This window comes from Tiliqua scincoides, chromosome 1 (genome assembly GCF_035046505.1).
Source record: "Tiliqua scincoides isolate rTilSci1 chromosome 1, rTilSci1.hap2, whole genome shotgun sequence".
NCBI lineage: Eukaryota > Metazoa > Chordata > Lepidosauria > Squamata > Scincidae > Tiliqua > Tiliqua scincoides.
Genome location: NC_089821.1, coordinates 179,135,052 through 179,156,904, shown reverse-complemented (window position 1 = coordinate 179,156,904; position 21,853 = coordinate 179,135,052). Strand labels below are relative to the sequence as shown.

Below are 21,853 nucleotides of genomic sequence, written 5' to 3'. Positions count from 1 at the left end.
AGGTAGCATTTTAACATGTTAAGATTCAGGAAAGTTGGGGGGGGGGTTCTAACATTATAAACACTGTTAATAATAATAATAATAAATAATTATTATTCTTAGAGCTTTTAAGCATTTATTTTTGTGTACAGGGGAAAATTTTTGTGACAGACTTAATTTACTAGCAAACACAACCCTAGTGTTTACCATAGATAAAGCTTGAAAACCCAATTACTTTCACATGAATATCACAGAACTTATTGCAGACAATGCTTGAAAATTAGCTGCTCCATGTGAAACCAAGCTGATGCAACTGCACAAAGACTATACTGTACCACCCTGATAATACATGTAAGAACCAATCCCAAGTAGGAACAGGGCTGTTTCTACCTCACTATCATCACAGGTGTCCTCTTCCTTTTAGACATCACCTTACTACATTATCACAAAAGACTAACATAAAAACTGCCAAAAGTTATTTGTACATTAACATGCAAATGCTGGTAAATGCAGGTCATAGCACTGTGCATATAACAGCACATGAAGATGATGGCATAAACTGCCCATTAGATATTCCCAATTATAGGCTCCATAACCTATGCTCGACTGAGCTGGAACTAGCACATTTCTCCCTAAGTAAAAAGAGAATTTGTCTGCAAGACTTTACTATACCTTCCCATAACAAACTAGCTGTAGAAACAATGAGTGTTAGACAGCAAAGGAAATCAACAAAAAGTCAGCCTTATACAGTAACACTACAGATTCAGACAAGCATTCTGACTACATCATTGCAGTTACAAGGGGTCAGGCACTCCCAAGAAGAGTTTGGTACCTTCACTGCTCCAGGTAACCATAGAAAAGTAGGAGCCTAACCTTCAAACACATATCAAAAAAGTGGATCTAACTACTGAAGGCAGATTAAGTAGTTGAACGAACTGCCTTGAGAAAAGTATGGAATTCTCTTTGGAGACTTATTTTCCATCTCTGATGTGAGTTCCTTTTACTGTATATTGGAGTTGAACTGTACAGTTTTCATTGCAATTTAAAAAACAGCACTGCCAAAACATCATTACTGATATTTCCATTTCTGACACTACACTCTAGTGCAGCCATTTTCAACCACTGTGCCGTGGCACACTGGTGTGCTCCGAGTGGTCCACAGGTGTGCCACAGGAATTTGAGGGAAGGTCATTGATTAGTAGGGCCAATAGGGATGTGAAGTCCCCACTGGCAGCATGGTGTGCCTTGGCAATTATCAAAAACCCGATGGTGTGCCTTGACAATTTTAATGCCTTGTCAGTGTGCCATCAGATGAAAAAGGTTGAAAATTGCTGCTCTAGTGCAATCACATGTACTCACTGGGACTTACTTCAAAGCAGGTATGCGTAAGATTGAGTTGAAGGAGAAGCGTGGGGTCTTGGATGCTACAAGTCTGGGCTAGATTACAAAAGATAACAAAAATCTGTGAAACCCTGGAAAAGGATAAAGCAAGGGTGCACAGTAATAATGAATTGAGAAACAGAAATACGAAGGGTCAGCTGATTACTTTCCTTGAAGGAAAAGGAAGAACAGACAGAGAACTAAAAGACTAATCGGGGAGGGGGGGTCCTAAGGCAGTTTCACTCAGTTTAAAAATAAGATGAGTTGTATGCTATGAGGAGAGAGAAAGGCATGATAGAGAAGCTGGCCAAGTCACAGGATAGATAGGGAAGATAAGGTTGACACAGCAGGTCTGAAAAAAGGAACCTAACCAAAACATGGTTGGTAGAATTAAAGAAAGAAAAATTAAAGGAAGAAGATGACACATATAAAGGAGGACTAGGATGAAACTACTAAGTATACAGACAAGAGGGACTGTTCACTAATAGCAGGAAGAAATGTGACCAGATAAGAGATGGTACCACGAGGAATTAGGATAGCTAAATCCAGATCCTGACAGAAATTTTAAGAGTCATGACTTGTGCTGTCATGGCAGTATCAGGTCTATGCATCTACATGTCAATTCAAAATAGCCAGTCCATTGTTGCAGGAATGTGGATGATAACTTTCTGGAAGGAGAACTTCTGTGCAACAGATACTGCTCAATATTATCCTTGATAAGCTCTGAAATGTACACCTTCTCTATCTTGTAGAAATTTGGCTATGCTACCCTGATTCTGTGATATGCACTAGTTACCTCTTTGTCTCCAGGTCCCATTCAAACTGCTAGTACTACTTATCTTGGGATCTGAAAAACTGCCTTCACCATCCTATATGAATCTTCCAGAACACTTCATTCTACATCCGAAACCCTTGCCTTCAGAAATGAAAGTTATCCACTAGGAACAAGCTACTTTCTATGATGGCCCTGACACTTTGGAACATCTTCTCACTGGAGGTCCACATAGTTTTAACACTACTTTCCTTTTAGACACTTAAGACCTTCTCTGATGGCCCTGATGGCATCCACCCTAGAGTTATTAAGGAACTGAAGAATGAATTTGGTGATCTCTTGACTAAAATATGCAACTTGTCCCTCAAAACGGCCTGGATGACTTTAAAAGGGGATTGGACACGTTTCTGGAGGAAAAATCGATTACAGGTTACAAGCCATGATGTGTATGTGCAACCTCCTGATTTTAGAAATGGGCTATGTCAGATGCAAGGGAGGGCACCAGGATGCAGGTCTCTTGTTATCAGGTGTGCTCCCTGGGGCATTTGGTGGGGCTGCTGTGAGATACAGGAAGTTGGACTAGATGGGCCTATGGCCTGATCCAGTGGAGCTGTTCTTATGTTTTCTGTGAGAATTTTGACACGGAGCTATTTACGTGCTGCTCAGGAATGCAAGCCTCTGACTTTTGCCGCTGCTACTGCTATACCCCATTTCTTTTAAATCTTGCTATAACGTTTAGCTTTATTTTAAGCCTTTTTGTGCTGCACACTGCAGAGAAACTGGAACAAAAACTTTAAGTAAAAAACAAAATTATGGGAAATGTATTTCCATGGAGACCCTGCATTATGAATCCTGCAACTCTACCACATGACCCACTTCCTTTGTTTTCATCCATGGGTGAGAAAAGGAACACCTAAAGAGTTTTAGCCCTTTTCTCTTGATGTATTGAAGCTCATATTTGACAAGGTGTAAGCTCATTCACCATACAGTACACAACAACATGAAACTGCCATCTCAGTAAGATTGTATTTCCATACAAGTACCATATTTTCATTTTAAAAAATAGCCAATCCATGTTTTCAAATTCTTGATTAGACTCCTACATCACTACAGAGTTTCCACCCCCTGGACTGAGTTCCTCTCCCATCCCAACAGTGACTTTTAGAGGTCCAGGAAACAAACTACTAAGATGGACTTCACAAAACCGAAAGGCAGAGTTCTGAGGCATGACTACACTCCCTCTCTCCTCACAGTGGATCCAGTTCTTTTAATGCCTTATCTGGTTTCAGAGAGCTTCAGGAATTCTTCCTCTAAAGAAGAGTTACTAGCTACTCTTGTCATTACCACTTTTGAAAAATAATAATAAACAAATATTGTGGCCATATCACCAGTTAGCAGTCCTGATTAAGGGTTAAAATTACAAAACTTTGAGGACAATCTTCAAACATGTGCACTAAGAACATAATGTAATACACATTACCAATATATTTCCCCAACCATAAAGAGGTTGTCACATCTAATACATCACAGAGTAGCTACATCTAATACATCACAGAGTAGCAATTGCCTTCTTTGAGGCATCATCAAGTTGCTGACTGTAGTCACTTTATGATTGATCAAGATTTGCATAATTTTCTCTTCTGTCTTTTGCAGCTAATGAGTTCCTAGGTGAGAACGAAGTACTTGTTTCTGATGGTCACCTGCTTAATAACACTACTTCCTGTTTAATGACACCACTTCCAGCTCTCAGCAGGGGCCGTGAATGCTATTTGGCCCAATGAAACAAGTTTGACACTTCTGATCTACATTCTCCTTTGAAACCAAGCATTCCAGTTTTTTTCAACTTTGCTTGGAGATTTATGGTATTTGCCAGAATTCCAAAGTGATTCCAAAGTATATAAACACATATACTTTTGTGTACTTTTCCAAATGTTACTGGCATAAGCCTTTCCCCTGGTAACCTTTTATTCTCTTTGATCAGTTGGCCTGTCCATCTGAATGTTCATTTCTAAATTGCACCCTCTCTCTCTCTTTTTTATATAACCCAGAACATGTATACCTTTATCCCTCAGGGATGATTTGACCTAAAGCAAATGCTGCTCCTGTCAATTTTCACCCTGGACTGGTTTAAACACTGCACTGCAAACTTTTTGCTATTAAATGGCAGCAGTCTGGTTCTATTTCAGTTCGAGTGGAGCCTATCCCCTTGATAAAGGCTAAGCTAGTCTCAAAAAAACTCTCCAGCACTGAACAAATTCAAGCTCCATATCACCATCTCATCCACACACTGCATGACTAACTGACCCTGCGTGTGGAATATATACCTTTCTGAAAAACTAACTTGGAGGTCCTGCCTTTCAGCATTCTAACTAGCAACCAAAAATCAGCTTCCAGGAGCTACCCAACTACATCTTCCAATGTCACAAGTACCAATGAACACATCAACCACGGCCTTTTCCCCAGTATTGCTTATCAGTCTCTACAGAGAAGGCATGACATTTGCAGCCTTCACACCTAGCAGACAAGTCATGATGCAATCTACAAGCCTGTTCAAATTCATCTCTCCATATTCCTAATGATGCTATGGCCCACTATTAGTAGTGCTCCATTCCTGGAGGGCCAACCCTGGCATATGAAGCTATGAGTTTAACCATCAACAAGTCCCTTCTAAAGAATTATTTCCCTCTTCCCCAAAATTACATCTCCATGACAACCACAGAGCATCAGCCTAAAAGCAGGATATTTCTATCATTTTCCTGAAAGTCATATCTACATACTCCTGACTCTCTCCATTTTTCCAGGTCAGCTACTTTGAAGCCAAAGTAGCCTGTGACTTTCAGGAGCATGATAGAAATATCATGCTTTGAAGACAAAGCAGTTGGGTGCCTGAGAGCTTATCACACCAAGGACAAACCCACAAGCTATGCTTAACAGGCAGAGAGTTCAACAGATGAAGTCTATAAAATACACTGATAAAGCACCTACTTTCCTATTGGCTTTCTACCTTCATAGCTGATTACTGTTTGGTCTTCTTTGAGATTCTTTTACAGCATGTTTATTTAGAAAACCAAGTTCTACCTCATTTAGGAAGCTTGATTTAGAAGCTTGGTTCATGTCTTGGTCTCTTTCAACAACTGCTCAAGTCACATAGAAGTTCAATTCATCTGCCTATATCCCATTCAGCTTCAATGCTTTCACCACCAAGCTGCTTTACAAACCATTTCTTCTCTAGCCAAGTCAGCACTGTTGCCCTTCTCAGTTTATACTAGCTTTTCAATCATCAGGTTTGGGATTAGTCTGGGTTTCTGGCTCAGTTTTACTTCAGTATGTTAACTGCTACAGCAGAGCTGAAACCTGTAAGTTTTTACAGAATAAACTCCCTAGGATTCAGCTTCTGACAATCAATGTATCTCTTTGCTGTGCCTTCCTTTAAACCTCAGTTAGTTAAATGAAACACACACTGGTATAGTGTGCACATTCACAGCCTTGGCATTCATGGATCTAACAAACCATAGATTGGCCCACCTGCCCCTGCAGTCGGATCAAAGAAAGACTCACTTGCTATTTTAAATGGATTGGAGCAGCTGCCATCAACCTGAGGAGTAGAAGGAGAAGGCAGGTAGGCAGTGCACTACAGACAGAAGGGTGGCAACCAGGTGGCAGCACCATCTCTGTCCCTAGAGCTGCTGCCCTACGCTTCATTAGCACTGCTGCAGCAAAGAGCAGTCCACTCCTGCTTCCACTGCTGGCCATAAAGAGAAAGCAAAGAGTGGCCAGCTGGGCTGCTCTTTTCAGCAACTCCACTCCTACAGTGGAGGGCACTGACAGAAGAAGCAGTGCTGCCACCACCTCACCACCATTGCACCAGTGGGCAGCTCTGTCTTCCTGCCGGATGGGACTTCTACACTTCAGTATGGCAGCCTCAATGGCAGTAGCTGCTCCAATTCTTTTAAAATAGCTGCTAAGCCTTGCCTCACACTAACCTGCCTCTCTCTTTCACTTCCAGTAGGCCTTTTGTACCAGCAATTGAGCATCTGCTGAATTTCTCTTGGGGGGAGGGGGGTGTTGTGGAACCAAACCTCCTGGATAAGGAGGGTATGCTGTACTTACCTTCCTCTCCCATGTATCTTAACTCAACCTGTTTGCTTCCCATTTACCTCAAAGCTTTGTTGATGGGACTCCCTCCTGCTCATCACAGGCTCCATCACAGGCTAGCTCCCTCCTTTTCCAACACTGCACTACAAAATTTGATTGTTCAAAACATATATTGTGGATGCTTTCAGTATTACTTTCCAGTTAGGTACATGGAGATAATTATAGTGTATGGAAATGTACCAGTAGCACTGCAAATGGTATTTCTGTATCATGTACAAATATAGGCAGCTCAACAAATGCACCCACAACAGGGAAATGAAAGGCAATTTACCTTGCTCATCATACAACCCAAGACTTCCTACAGAGAAATCTCTATGCAGGAAAAAGGGCAACGTATGAGCCTGCCCACAGAGCAGATTCTTCATTTTACAATTTGAGATATCATGAAGCAACCTCACTGACCAAATTCAAGAAACAAATACAGTATATTAAAAATGGGTAATTATTTAGGCATCTGATGGATAAATGCAAGTTGTTACAAAAAAAAAAAATATTCAGAGCTGAAACAAAAGACCCACTACATCTTTTGAAACTCTTTCTCCCCAAGTAATTTTTTCAATGAAGAAAGTATGCTTCTCTTTCACTGCATAGGAACACAGGATGTTAAGTTTATATTTATATATTTATTTATACAGGTATTTATATACCGCCTTTCTTTGGTCGTCAGATTTCTCCTCAGACTTTAATCCAAGGCAGTTTACATAGACAGGCTGTTCTAAGTTGTAGCTGTAAGCTGTCTTACAAATATCTACATGGCTGACTAGAAGTTTTATTTTTTTGGAATTAAGCGCACATATCTTTAAAGAACTGAGCTATAAATACACTGCTCAAAACAATAAAGGGAACACTTAAACAACACAATGTCACTCCAAGTCAATCACACTTCTGTGAAATCAAACTGTCCACCTAGGAAGCCACACCGATTGACAATCAAGTTCACATGCTGTTGCACAAATGGAGTAGACAACAGGCGGAAATCATAGGCAAGTAACAAGACACCCCCAATAAAGGAGTGGTTCTGCAGGTGGTGACCACAGGCCACTTCGAAGTCCCTATGCTTTCTGGCTGATATTTGGGTGACCTTTGAATGCTGGCGGTGCTGTCACTCTAGTGGCAGCATGAGGCGGAGTCTGCAACCCACACAAGTGGCTCAGGTAGTGCAGCTCATCCAGGATGGCACATCAATGTGAGCTGTGGCAAGAAGGTTTGCTGTGTCTATCAGTGTAGTGTCCAGAGCATGGAGGTGCTACCAGGAGACAGGCCAGTACACCAGGAGACGTGGAGGAGGCCGTAGGAGGGCAACAACCCAGCATCAGGACCGCTACCTCCGCCTTCGTGCCAGGAGGAACAGGAGGAGCACTGCCAGAGCCCTGCAAAATGACCTCCAGCAGGCCACAAATGTGCATGTGTCTGCTCAAACGGTCAGAAACAGACAACATGAGGGTGGTATGAGGGCCCGACGTTCACAGGTGGGGATTGTGCTGACAGCCCGACACCGTGCAGGACGTTTGGCATTTGCCAGAGAACACCAAGACTGGCAACCTCGCCACTGGCGCCCTGTGCTCTTCACAGATGAAAGCAGGTTCACACTGAGCATGTGACAGACGTGACAGAGTCTGGAGACGGCAGGGAGAACGTTCTGCTGCCTGCAACATCCTCCAGCATGACCGGTTTGGCAGTGGGTCAGTAATGGTGTGGGGTGGCATTTCTTTAGGGGGCCGCACAGTCCTCCACGTGCTCGCCAGACGTAGCCTGACTGCCATTAGGTACCGAGATGAGATCCTCAGACCCCTTGTGAGACCATATGCTGGTGCGGTTGGCCCTGGGTTCCTCCTAATGCAGGACAATGCTAGACCTCATGTGGCTGGAGTGTGTCAGCAGTTCCTGCAAGATGAAGGCATTGATGCTATGGACTGGCCCACCTGTTCCCCAGACCTGAATCTAATTGAGCACATCTGGGACATCATGTCTCGCTCCATCCACCAGCGCCACGTTGCACCACAGACTGTCCAGGAGTTGGCAGATGCTTTAGTCCAGGTCTGGGAGGCGATCCCTCAGGAGACTATCCGCCACCTCATCAGGAGCATGCCCAAGCGTGGTAGGGAGGTCATACAGGCATGTGGAGGCCACACGCACTACTGAGCCTCATTTTGACTTGCTTTATGGACATTACATCGAAGTTGGATCAGCCTGTAGTGTGTTTTTCTACTTCAATTTTGAGTATGACACCAACCCCAGACCTCCATGGGTTGATAAATGTGATTTCCATTGATGATTGTTGTGTGATTTTGTTGTCAGCACATTCAACTATGTCAGGAACAAAGCATTTAATAGGCATATTTTCTTCATTCAGATCTCAGATGTGTTGTTTAAGTGTTCCCTTTATTGTTTTGAGCAGTGTACAAGCATCTGACAGCTATGCCCTTTTTTGCAATTTTCACACATAATTCTACAAATATTTTCTTTTACAAACCTGACTGGTTTAAATAACTCCCTTACCTTTCGTATCTGCAACACCGGGAAAGGGGGGAAAGAGGCCAAAATCCCTGACAGTAACTATCTCACCTGAAGATTTACCATTCTCAGGGCCCAATCCTATCCAACTTTCCAGCACTGGTGCAGCCACAATACAGCCTCAAGGTAAGGCAACAAATGTTCCCATACCTTGAGGAGGCCTCTGGGGACTGTCTCCCCACCACAGGATGCAGTACACACCCCATCGGCATGGCTGCACCAGCACTGGAAAATTGGATAGGATTGGGCCCTCAGTCTACTCTTCAACCCTCACCTCATAGCATTTCACTTATATTTTTAAAACTAGAAAAAGAGAAGTCTAGAACGACTAGAAGAAGGGAGGCCACTGCCCAAAGGAAACTGGCCACAGGGAGCAGCAATGTACAAAAGTGCCTTGTTCAATCAGCTTCAAACCTTTACCTACACATTAACCTTTGCTGGTTAAGCATAGCCACACCTCCCAATCCTCTGAAACCCCTATAAGGATGCAATCCTATCCACACTTACCTGGGAGCAAACCCCATTGAGTATAATGGGACTTACTTCGAAGTAAACACGCATAGGAGTGCACTCAGGTTGAAATCCTATCCACGCTTACCTGGGAGTAAGCCCCATTGACTATAATAGGACTTACTTCTGAGTAGACATGCATAGGCTTGGGCTCTAAGCCCGCCAACATACCTATCTTCTTCGCCCCCTTCCCACCACAAAGGCGACAGGTAAACAGCGCTCCTTCTTCACCCCTCAGCCCCGCACCCCACAGAGCTCCCCGAAAATGAATGGTGAAGATCTCCCCGCCGCAGTGGGGCTCAATCTACCGCCCCCCCAGCCTCTAAACGCATCAGCTTCAGACCTTTACCTGCACACGACTCGTGTGTGTGCGTGTACAGCCCTACTCGGAAGCAAGCGCCGCTGAGTTCCGCGGCCTTCGCCTTCCCCACACAGGCTGCAGTCCTGCCCGCGCCTGCCTGGAGGGAAGCGCCACTGCCTCGGAGGGGCTCCCCCTGAGCCGCCCTGCCCGGCTGGCGCTCCCAGACTGACCGTGCAGAAAGGCTCCCCCGCCGCCGCCTCCGACTCCTCCACCGGCCATCTTCCCTCAGCCCGCCCGCGGCTCCGCGCTCACTCCATCGCGCCGAGGGGGAGCGGGGTCTGCCCGGCCCAGGCGCCTCCGCCGCGGCGCTAGGCCTTCCACCCCGGCCTGCGCCTTCAGCCGCCTTTCCTGTCGCCCGCCTCGGCGGGTTCGCGCTGAGGGGGCGCGGGGGGAGGCGGCGCGGCGCCCGGGGCCTCCTCCGGGTCGGCAGCGCAGCGAGGCCTGCAGCGCGGCGGCGTCCCTTCTCGTGCCCGGCGCCGCCACGAGAAGGCGGCCTCGGCGGCAGTCGCGCAGGCTGACGGGCTGCCTCGCTCGCTCCCTCCTTCCGCGGCCTCCGGGCGGGGGCGGTCAGGGCGAGGGGGCGGGGGCGGCCCAGCGCTGCTCTGCGGGCGGCTGCCTAGCTCGCTTCGTCGCCGGTGCTGCTGGCGCTGAAGGGGGCCCGCAGTTCGGCATCTGCGCCGCCGCCTCCGAGGCCGCCCCGAACTGCAGAGCAGAAGGGCGCAGCTCGCTTGTGACAGCGCAACACAACACCTCTGCCTGGCCCCCGCCCCGGCGCCTAAGATGGCCGCAGCGGCGCTGGGCTGTGGGGCTCGCCGCCCCCTCCCCCAGCACTGGGACCTGCAGGGGGGGAGCAGCAGAAGAACTTCGAAAGTGCTGCATACAAGCAACTTGGAGCCCAAGCCTAGGCAGGTCTACTCAGAAGTCATTCCCATGACAGGCAATGGGGCTTACTCCCAGGGAAGTGTGGACAAGATGGCAGGCTCAGAGCCCAAGCCTATGCCTGTCTACTCAGAGGTAAGTCCCATTACAGTCAATGGGGCTTACTCCCAGGAAAGTGTGGAGAGGACTGCAGCCTTAGAAGGTGTGTAAGCTGCCTGGGAAAGCTTCCACAGCTGCCTTTCTTTCAGGTTGTTATTAGTGCGCGCACGCGCGCATGTATATATATATATATATTAAAATGTATATATACACATGCATGCATGCACACACGCACACTTTACATTTATATATGTATGAATATATATAGAGACCTGACTAAGTAAAAAGGTGTGTGTATAAGGTGTGTGCATGCATATATATATATATATATATATACACACACACACATGCACACACACCTTTTGACTCCACCAGGCCTCTATATACTTGTTTGTTTATATAGCCCACACTTTTTGTGGAATCAGGGCTGGCAGCAGCAGTCTTGCCTTTATCATACATTTCATAGCTAAAGATGAATGAGGGTTTCTGGTGATATAAATGCAATTTATGGATATCACACTGGGTTCCCCAATACTATTGTTCCCCAAGATGGGGAGCTTGAATTGTGCTCAGAAATTGGTAACCAATGTATTATATACAGAATAAGATGAACATCTGCACACCTTCCCAATAGTTGATAGAAGATCTGCAACTTCCTTCTGCATCTGAAGTTTGCAAGTTATCTTATCCCTTCACAGAGCGCACTTAGTAATCAAGGTCCCCAATCTATCTGCCACCATCAGCACCAATGCATTTGTGCCAAATCACAGCATGCTGCATCCTGTAGTGGGGCAGGGTGCTCTCAGGCAGCCTGTAAGAGGTAAGTAGAAATATTCCCACTTACCTCCTGGCAGGCTGTACAAGCAGTAATGGGTCTCCTCATACATACTCCACCTCTTTTGGTGACATATGTCTGACGGGAAGAGGGTGGGGAGAAAAGGGGCAGAAAGGTTTTAAAAGGAGGGGATAGGGTCCAGCATTGACCATTGCTATTGGATCAATCCCCTCCTGCCCGCCCCCAGTTTCTCCCCCCTGCCCAGAAACACCCCAAACTTCCCACTCTCTCATCTGTCCCTCCCACTGCCTTCCCCCTTCACTGACTCACCTCTTGCTGGTGGACAGAGGCCTTGCAGCTGACCCACACTTGGTGACATCATCATATTTGCTGGCAGCACCAGAGTAGTCAACACTGTTATGCAGGTATTATGCAGGTTATCCAGGTATTTCTGCCTGGATCCTGCCAGCTCCACTGGCAGAACGCATGTTCTGCCAGTAGAGCCCAACAGATAGGATTGGACTGTCCATCTGGAAGCATGAATTGGACTGTAATCTTATATACACATTCTTGGGAGTAAACCCCATTGAACACAATGGGGCTTGCTTTTTTTTATTTAGTAGACATGCATAGGATTGTACTGTCAGTGTGGTCATACCAACCTATTCCAAAGGGGACAGAGCCTCTACACTGAATGCAGATGGAAAAAGTCGCTCTTGGAAAGAACACTAACCTGCTTTTGATGAAAGTATTCCCATAAGTCTCTAACCCATAAGGTCAGAAAGGGTCTCAGTGACGCCCCTTAAAACATGGCACTTATAAATACTGAAGATTTGCTACATCAGAGCAAAAGTGTTTCAAATGTTGTGCATGCCCACAGTTATACCAGTGCAGTGTTACAACACATTGCATTATGCTGGCATAAGCAAATATGCTGATGTAAACCCAACAGCATGATCCTGTGCAAGTGTACTCGGGTGTAGTCCCACTGTGGTCAGTAGGGCTTAATTCTGGGAAAGTGCATATGAACTGCAGCCTTACAACCCAGTCCTATTCATGTCTACTCAGAAGTATGTCTTATTAAAGTCAATGGGGCTTACTCCAAGGAAAGTGTGGATAGGATTGGGCTGTTAGAGTCCATAGAGTCCACTTTGAAAAAAGTGTAGAGGTTTTAACTTACTAAGTGAATTGAATTACTGCAATGAATAAAAGAGCCAGATTTGATTTTATTAATCATTTTAGCCTAGAGGGGAATGTGCAAGTTCTCCAAGGATAGCAACAACTCTGTGAGGTATATTAGGCTGAGACAGAGAGACTGGCCCAGCACCATCCTGTAAACTTTCTGTCTGGGTAGGAACTTTACCCTAAGTATTTCTGGTTTAAGTTAAACCAGTGGATCAGACTGGTTTCTTTAGACCGTCCAGGCATTACTAAGCACACTTGTGTGGAAGAAAACGCTAGTGAGATTAAAAGAGAGTTACTTCTTTGTAAACATATTTGGGGTCAGAATGTTATGCATGTAATATTAAGCACCAAAATATAATTTTTAACACACAGTATCCTGCACACAGTATTGCTGTGCTTAATATAATCTCTACCCCTGTGCTTAATATAATCTCTACCCCTGGGGGCTGGGGATAAGAATAGGCCCTCAGTTTGGCTGTACTTGTCATAAGAGGCGACTAAACAGCCACCAGGTAGATGAGACTCCTCAGCCTTGGAAGGCAGCGCATCTGAGAGAAGCAAAACTCTGATCCCAAACCTCCACTGCCTTGTGGCTACATCCAGTTATGGAAGAGGCTTCAGGAGTCAACCTCAAGGCAAAATCCAGAGCCGGAGTCCCTGAGACAGTTCATGGCTGAACACAGTCATGTTCTGGCAACGCCTGCTACGCCACTGGAACCAACCGTATTGGCTTCTGCCTTTCCATTGGACCATTTCAGCGACGTGGAGAGGGCGGATTTGCTGCATGGGTAACAGTCTATCCTCCATACCTACTTTACCCAGGCTTCGCGCACTGGAGAGGACACTCTGTTCCAGAACACTATTCAGAGCGTGATCCCAGAGTCTTCCAAGACTGAAGGATGCCAACAGCAATATAATGTAATGTAATATAAAGGCAGCTTAATATAATCTCTATTTGGCTTGATCCTAACCATTTGTGATAGTTATTGACTTGTCAGCTACCGCCACAATAGCTCTGCAAAACATCATGATTTGTGATATAATAATTTATATGCTACATCTTGACTACTTATGCACAAGTATCACAAGCCTTCACACCAAATCATTCTTTCCATAGAGATCTCCATAAATACCACACCTATCTTCCCAACGGCATCACTCTTCCCTAATACATAACAGACATAATATGGTAATAGATAAATCCTGAGTACTTAAAACTTCAGCTAAAATCAATATAATGCTTAGAGTCATCCGACTCTAAGTCATCCGACTCTTGATTTGTGCCAACCTCTCATGCAAAACTAGTAGCTCAAGATGTAACCACAAAATAAAATATTTTAATTAAATGAATCTTTGCCGTAGGATCACATCCTCCCAGTTTGATTTTTCAAACAGTGAGCCAGCCAGTGAATGGGAAAGCCTTTGCCACAACTCAAGGAAGGTTGGTTTCATGGGCTCAGGCTGCAATCCTACACACATTTCCTTCGAGTAAACTAATGAACACAAGTGATGAACACTTACTGTTCATGCACAGGCTTGTGCTCTTAATCTCTGTAGGGATTGTTTTGGCCTTGGTTTTCCATTCTGATTTAGGAGATGATTTTCCTGACATAGACAAGCTGTTTTGTCAAAACCTTAACAACCCAATCCTTACTTGTGCTGGTTAGTGGCCTGCGTTGTATCTAGCAAAAGGTAGGTGCTGGCTGGAGGGCAATTCAGGGTAACAGGATATTTTTCTCCTTACCCCAAGTAGTGCCCCAGCCACTTCTATGGGGCTATTCAGATCTACACCAGCAAACTCATTGGTGTAAATCCAAGCAGCCCATTTAAGGCTGATCAAACTGGAATTTGGACTTGCTGTGGCCAATCTCATCCCCCTCACAACCACAATCTGCCTCCTGATCCACCCTCCCCTGCTCAAAAATGTTCCTCCCCACTCCATTACGCCTTCCCTCTACCCTCTCCCATCCCCCCCCCTTGGTCTGGCTCTAGAAAAGGTGCAACTGTGCATGTTTGTGACACTCCTGCACCAGCACAGGAGGCTTGAACCAGCTGATCTCCAAGGTAGGATTGTGTTCCCAGTTATTTTGAATGGGGTTTCAATTCTAGACAGTAGAACTCAGACTCAGTTCAACTCCTGTCCCACTTAACAGAGTTCAAGAGCCTCCATCCTGTATAGGGAGTTATGGCCCAATCCTATATGCCAATCCTTTATGTATAAGGATGCCGGTGGAAGTGACAGTCCACCAACAAGAGCAACAAGGCCACCAACACAATGGCCACATGCACAGGGTGGCAGAGAGGCCACTATCCACTGGCAAGTTGGTAGTGGGGGTAGGCTGTGGGAGGAATGGGGCCATTTGGGGCAAGGAGGAGCTGGATCTTGCACCACGCCAAATCTTATCCCCTCTTTTGTAAATCTCTGTGCCCTTTTCCTCTCCTCAGATGTATGCCACTGAAAATAGGCTATGTATGTCCAAGAAGACCTGTAGGCAGCCTCAGGGTGTATGCGGAAGTAAGAAAAATTATTTGTACTTATGTACTGCTTGCCCATGAGTTCCACCCCCATAATAGGATGCACCGTGCACCCTTTTGGCATGACTGCACTGCACCTGGTGGTAGGGGATAGGATTTGGCTATTGGGGACAAAGAGGCAGATAGGCAGATCATTAGAGCAGTGGTTCTCACACATTTACCACCAGGACCCACTTTTTAGAATGAACAACAGCTGCCAGCACTCTGAAGCTGCAATCCTAACCACGCTTACCTGAGAGTAAGCCCCTGTTGTATACTCCAGGGGTTTTGGGGTGCCCAGAGTTCTTGGTTCTCAAATCCTAGAGCCCTCAAGGACCCCTGTTCAGTAGTACTGCCACCACCCTGTATGGCCAGTGTCTCAGTCCAGGGACACTGAGACCCTCTAGGCTTAATCCTATCCCTTGCAGGCACTGAGTACTTTCTTTAATTAAAGCCTCAGTCTTCAAGTTACTAGTCCTCAATGAGTATTTGGTAGCTTGTTGAACGGCTAGGCAGGATTCTGAACCTTTGTCCCCAACAGACAATGAAACAACTTAGTAAAAGGATTTTTACTTTATTAAGTACATAGGGTTACATAAAGTTACAAAAGGCAGCAAATGCTAGAGACATAAAACATCTAGGAAATATATCAGCATTAAAATAACAAAATTAACTGGCTATCTCTATTATTCCCTAACTCTCACCTGAGTCAGCTTTCTTTTGTAGATCTTTCAGTTCCAGGTTATATATGAGGCCACATTGGCCTGGTGGACCAGGCTCTTGACCTGCAGGATGTTGCACCCACAACCTTTTCCACCAAAAGACCCAGACACACCCCTTGGGCTTTGTTCTTATACTTCTCAGGCTAACAGGATGGAGGTGACTCTGTATTTATTTAAACTGTCCAATCAGAAGCTCTTGGGGACAGAATCTTCCTGAAGTGGGGCTGGATGCTAGTCCTCTTAGTTCTTCCCCTCTCCACTGGAGATTCATGGGCACCTCTCTGTCTGCTTAGGTGCTACATTATTACCTTCCATTGAGTTGTTAATTTCATTGGCTGTTGTTACTCACATCCTTGCAGCTAGGAACTGCAAGCCACTTCTCTGTTACTGGTTTAGTTTGGTTCAGGCTCTACATGCTACTAGGCCTAAACTGTACATATTCACGAAAGCCCCATTGAACAAAATAGGACACTTCTGAATAGACCTGGTTGGAATTGTGCCCTGAGTTTGTTAGCAGCACACCTGGAGGGTTTTGGAAAGGGAATTTCTTATAAGGGAGAGAGAAGTGATAAAATTTACAGGGGGAGAGGAAGACTTTGTTCTGTGTGTATCTGCTAAATGCAAACTGCTGTGAAACTGAGACCCAGAGACTATTTGGCTGCAATCCTAACCTCACTTTCCGGGAGTAAGTCCCATTGAACACAGTAAAATTTACTTCTGAGTAGACCTAGCTAGGATTGTGCCTTTTGTCTTATAATAGCAGCCAACATGAGAAGTACCCCCCCCCCCCAAAGGAGGCAGGAGCAAAAAGGAGGATGGCTGAAAAGGAATGGGTATTTTTGTTTTTTAATCAATTTTTGAACTGATCAAGAGCGGCTTTGTTTTTTCTTTTTTGAAGGGGGAGGAAAAAGAGAAAGGTGAAGATCCTTGGTTAAGCTGATGCAGACCCCAAGCCTGATCAAGGTCTACTCAGCAGTAAGTCACATTTGAGTCAATGGGGCTTACTCCCACGAAAGTGTGGATAGGATTGCAGCCACCCAGAGCAAGATTACAACTCACCCCTGAAGTAGATGGGGGTGTGTTCACACACCTACACCCCAACATGCAGATGCCACCCCTGTTCCCCCCCCAGACAAGATGGAGGAATGCAGGCTGGGGCATTTGGACACCCCCCCCCACTAAGAGCAGACTGGGCTCCCTCCTTCCCAAGCGGAGGAAAGCACTGCACTGCCTGTACTTACTCTTCCCTCCCAGTTTGAAGCCTGCCAGGAGCATGCCCTATGCTAATAAGATGCAGCACCTCTGCCGCTGCCTAGCCAGCCTTCTCTCCCACCTCCCCCCACCATGTTTCACATGCCCCACCCACCTCCCTCACAGCTGCAGAAAAGCAGTGAGTAGGGAGGCAGTAGGGCTGAGCAGCTAAGGCCACCTCTCTCCCCAAGATGCCGGATGCCCCTGGGGGCTAGCCATGCCTCCCTAGGGAGGCCCGATGCACAGATTGAATACCTCAGACATAGTAGCTTGTTAAAAGTACAGATCTATAACATTTCCCCAAATGCAGTCATATACCATGATAGCATCAAGTCTAATATATTAAAAATAAAATATTGAAATGAATGGGAACCCACCTGGAATTGGCTCACTGCCCACCTAGTGGGTCCGGACCCACAGTTTGAGAAACACTGCATTAGAGCTTAGGTTGAGGAAGACTTAAAACAGATCTGATGAAACATAGCAGGTCTCTGTCCTAAGAAGCTTACAATCATTGCCTAGGCAGGATATCTCACCTTCAGAGTTTCAGGCTTTGAATATGGATATTAAAGGTTTTGTGCAGATTAGTTTTATGGGCTACATTCTTCTTATTGTTTGCTGCTAGCTTTTAATTAGATTTTTAGGTTGCCTACTGTTTTTAGGAATTTTAATGTTTATTTTTATAGTGTTTGTATTGACCTGTTGTAACCCTTTTTGAATGCCCGCTTGGGAGATAAAGCAGGATAAAAATTTTCAAATAAATAAATAAAACCATGCATCCAGGTACAGGTGTTCAAGAAGGTAATTGCTTTAATTCTTGTTGCAACAAAATTCTGCTCCAGAGGTCAGGCGATGCTTGCTCCAAAATAACTGTCACATCATTTCTAGGCAATGCTTATAAGCTGCTAGCCACCATCTCAAAGCTCAGTGCCATGGAGGTCCATGCCTTGTCTCCATGCTTTGCCTAGGATGCTAAGCATGCATAAATGAAAGCTATGCTGGAGGTAATGAGACTTGTTTTCAAGATTGTGTTTTTAAGATAAGAGTGTAAGAAGGTCACTTTGCAGTGAATGTAGTTTGCAGTGTAGCTAACAGAAGTCCATTTTCTAGAGGCAGGAATCATATAATACATATAACTGACTGGTATTCAATAATCACCAGAGTAGCTTGAATGAACTTGTTGTTACAAAGTGTGTATTGAATGATTTGATGGCTCTTCTTGCAGCAGGGAGGAAAATTCCATAATGTGTAATGTCAAAAAGGAGGGGAGAAGGTCAGATAGGGAACTCCTATTTTTCTAGAGAAAATTAACTAACACTCCTCTCTTATCCTATCCTATGGATTTGCATGAAGCATACTGTAGTTCCATATTATGGCAGAAATTCAAGGCTGGTTGCTTGAATTAAAATTCAAGTTACAATCCTATACAATCCATTATCCACAAATAGTAGCATGTGTGTATATGCAGGCAGTGTGACCTCTTACCATCTTCCTTCACATAAGTCCCCTTCAGGTCGGCCAGGCTTAATATAACATACAGCATAACTAAGTTATGCCAAAATAAAACCCCAAAGCATAAACATGCATTCATGTGCACATGTTTATGCACATTGAAAGTGCAATATAACTAAATATTAGTGACAGGAGAAGGTTACTCCAAGATACAATAATAGCATTTGTGGCATCACTCCAGTTTTCATCTCCACAAGAACCAAGCTAATCAATCCACTTTTCCATTTATCTGTTTATCAAATATTTTCTCCATCTAAAAAGGAATGTGGTAAGGTACTGCAGATTTCTATTCTGCAGTAATGAAAAAGAAAGACATTTTGTAAGATCCTTAAATATTCAGCATCACCTCTTACAATCTCTGTAGAAATTATAGATTCTTCCTAGAGCTCAGTCTCCTATTTTTCCTTCCACTATGGAAACAATCAGCCACGTGATCTGCTGAGCAAAAGCCATTTAATTATTTCTTTTTAAATTCCTTTCCCCCATTACCTGATCTGCTGTGTATGTCTTGCTTCCTAGGGTCCAGTAGGAAACACATTTCACAGATGCATTCTTACTACTCAGCTGTTGACCAAAAAAAGTCAAAGGAGCACTATTGGTCCTGTAGCATAAAACCAAAAGTATATGTGCAATGAATAGTCCTCTTGTGCACAGTGGAGTTATTTAACTGCAAACATTTGTAAGACCAATGATATGTTGGGCATGACTGTATCACTGTTGCACAGAGATAAGACCAAACATGGGTTGTAGTGGTAGGAGAAGGAGGTGTGTACATAGTAGATGAAGTAGCAGCAGATGGATGTGGATAACACCACATGTGGGTATAAATCCTACAGTTAGAGGCTGAGCCTCAAAAGTCTTGTTTCCAAATAGAACCATTCTGTGTGCTCTTTGCATTTCTGTTTCTGCTCATCTGCATTTTGCTGTCAAGACTCATGAATATCATTATTCTGGTCACTTGGCTTAATAAAATTCCTACTAAAATCAACTGATCGCCTCCCTTCCACTTAAAGGGGTCCTTAAGAGTTTAACAGCACATGCCTATGCATATCTACTCAAATGTAAGTTCCAGAAAATGCAGTGGGATTTACTTCCAGATAAGTGTGTGTTAGATTGCAGCCTGAGCTGCACAGTGATTCCACTCCAGAGACTTTAAAAAAGACATAAGCAAAATACCCTTCCCCAGCATGGAAATTGACATCATTCTACATCAGAGGACCTCATTCCTCCCAGATGAATGGTGTTTTAGTGTCTTGTCCTAAAATTGTAAACAGATTATGTCACTGATAATTTTTTCAGTTTAAAAAAGAAAAAAAATTTCCACAGTTATTGGATTAGTTTATTGGCAATACGTAAACGTTCCCATGAAAAGCCAATAACAGTGTGTGTGTGGATGGGGATCTATAAAATGCAGCAGGAAAATTAGATGGCTTCTGAGATAATCTAGTGCACTGTTGTAATTTATCATTGTGACATCACACAGTGATACTGCATTTCTCTTCTCAGATTAATAACCTTGCTAAGTAAGTACAGTAACCACTTTTTTCTGAAAGGTATTCAGAGTTAGAATCTAAGGCCCAGACCAAACATTCAAAACCTCATGTGGAAATCTGTGTTTCCCACAGACTGACTGCACATTTGGGTGCCATACTCACATGAATTTTCTTGTTTGTGAATTTTTCCCCATGAGTTTTGAATCTTCCATGTTGGTTTTGAACATATGGTTGCAAGACTCATGGTTGTCGATATCTATGAGTTTTGAGTCTTCAGAGGAGGTGAAACAGCCCCCTAACCTGTCTCTTAGTAGAACCCTCACCAGAATGTGTCCTTCCCGTGCTTTCAGATTTGTAAAGGTCAGCCATTTAAAGGATGCCAAACTGATAAGAACCCCCCCCCCCCCACACACACACACAATTTTTTGTTGATGGAGGCCCTCTTGTCAGCACTTCTGATCCTGCTGTGGTGCTGAGAGAGAAGGGAGGGGAAAGGTGGCACAGGGTTGTTTCCTCCTTGTCTGTCACTGCCTGGGCTGCCAAAGGTGCCACCATAAGAAAGAGAGGATGCAGACACCTTTTTTCTCTAGACAGGCAGAGGCATCTCTCCACAGGATGATGGCACAGTCCTATGCATGCCTACTCAAAATCCTGCTGTTGCTTGCAGAAGCAGGAAGTTTACTACTCTCAGAAGGTCAAAACCTCAGAAGGTCAAAACAAAAACAAAAAACAAACAAATCCTTCCCCTTTTGGTGGGCAAGTGCTGCTGGGATACATGCAAACTCAATGAAGTCTACGGAAAGGTGACTGGCAGCACAGAGGAGGAACTACTGTAGCTTTTTCTACAAATTAAATCCCAGACTGGAATGAACACCTAGTTACAAATTCTGTGTTGGTTCAAACTCATGGTTGACTTGTGGATGTACAGTATTTTCTCATGGAATAACTGCATGTCTGGTGTGGGCCTATGCCACCTGGGGGGGGGGGGGGCTGTGTGTGTGAAAAAAAGATGAGAGAACTGGAGTTTCCACTTGCCCTCTAAACAGAGGTAATTTACCAATTCTGTTGTTATAAAATTGGAAAGAATCATCTGTGATCAACCCTTTCTAGCTTCAAATTAAAGATGTTTTCTTCTAAGCTTGATTTATTTCCCATGTGGAGGATGAATTGCAGTGCACATGGCAATACACAAGAATTCCTTGCAGACTGTGATGAACATTATGATAAGTCTATGTAATTTATTAGCAATCATTATTTATTTATTTAGCACATGGCATATAATACATGGACTTATATACAATTAGATTAGGTCAATGTCCAATCATATAGCAATAACAATCATATTTCTGTGTCATGGATGGGCCAGTTCTGGCTCTGCTGGTCTTAGCCAAATAAAGAATAAAACCAGATAGCTGTGCCTTCCCTGCCAGGAGTATCTTGTGTGTTCCAAGTCACTCCTTGCACTACCCAGCAATCATAGCAACACAGGAAAAACAGCTATCATTTCAAAACAATTTCAGCTGAAATCCATTGATCTACATAGAAGCAGGGCAGGTGCTAGGCTATTTTGCAACCTAGGCAGGGCTAACTACTTGCACCCCTCCCCCAAAAAATTCCATAAGACTTTATAATTAATTATATTCCATAGCACCGTTGTGGTGTTTATCTTAAAATAACAAAAATATACATTTTCAGTTGTATTATTTACCTGAGTTAAAAACTGTGCCCCTGTGTATAAAACTGTGCCCCTCA

General features: G+C 44.4%; 2 protein-coding genes across 6 annotated transcripts in view; one reads left to right on the top strand and one right to left on the bottom strand.

Annotated features, from left to right (window-relative positions):
- Positions 1-10,457, bottom strand: part of SENP6 (SUMO specific peptidase 6) — an 87,030-nt gene extending 76,573 nt beyond the window's left edge. For 2 of the 4 annotated variants that reach the window (XM_066612450.1, XM_066612448.1), the window contains exon 1: positions 9,842-10,441. In XM_066612450.1, coding sequence (XP_066468547.1) covers positions 9,842-9,890 — 49 coding nt within the window. In that variant the 5' untranslated portion in view covers positions 9,891-10,441. Of the gene's footprint in view, positions 1-9,841 lie in introns of all 4 variants that reach the window. The other 2 variants (XM_066612452.1, XM_066612447.1) reach the window with 2 other exon arrangements.
- A 6,344-nt stretch (positions 10,458-16,801) lies between these two features.
- FILIP1 (filamin A interacting protein 1) overlaps positions 16,802-21,853 on the top strand; it is a 129,301-nt gene continuing 124,249 nt past the window's right edge. Inside the window, exon 1 of one of the 2 annotated variants that reach the window (XM_066612443.1) lies at positions 16,802-16,820. The gene's annotated coding sequence lies outside the window, so the exon portion shown is untranslated. The remainder of the gene's footprint in view (positions 16,821-21,853) is intronic. The other variant, XM_066612445.1, reaches the window with a different exon arrangement.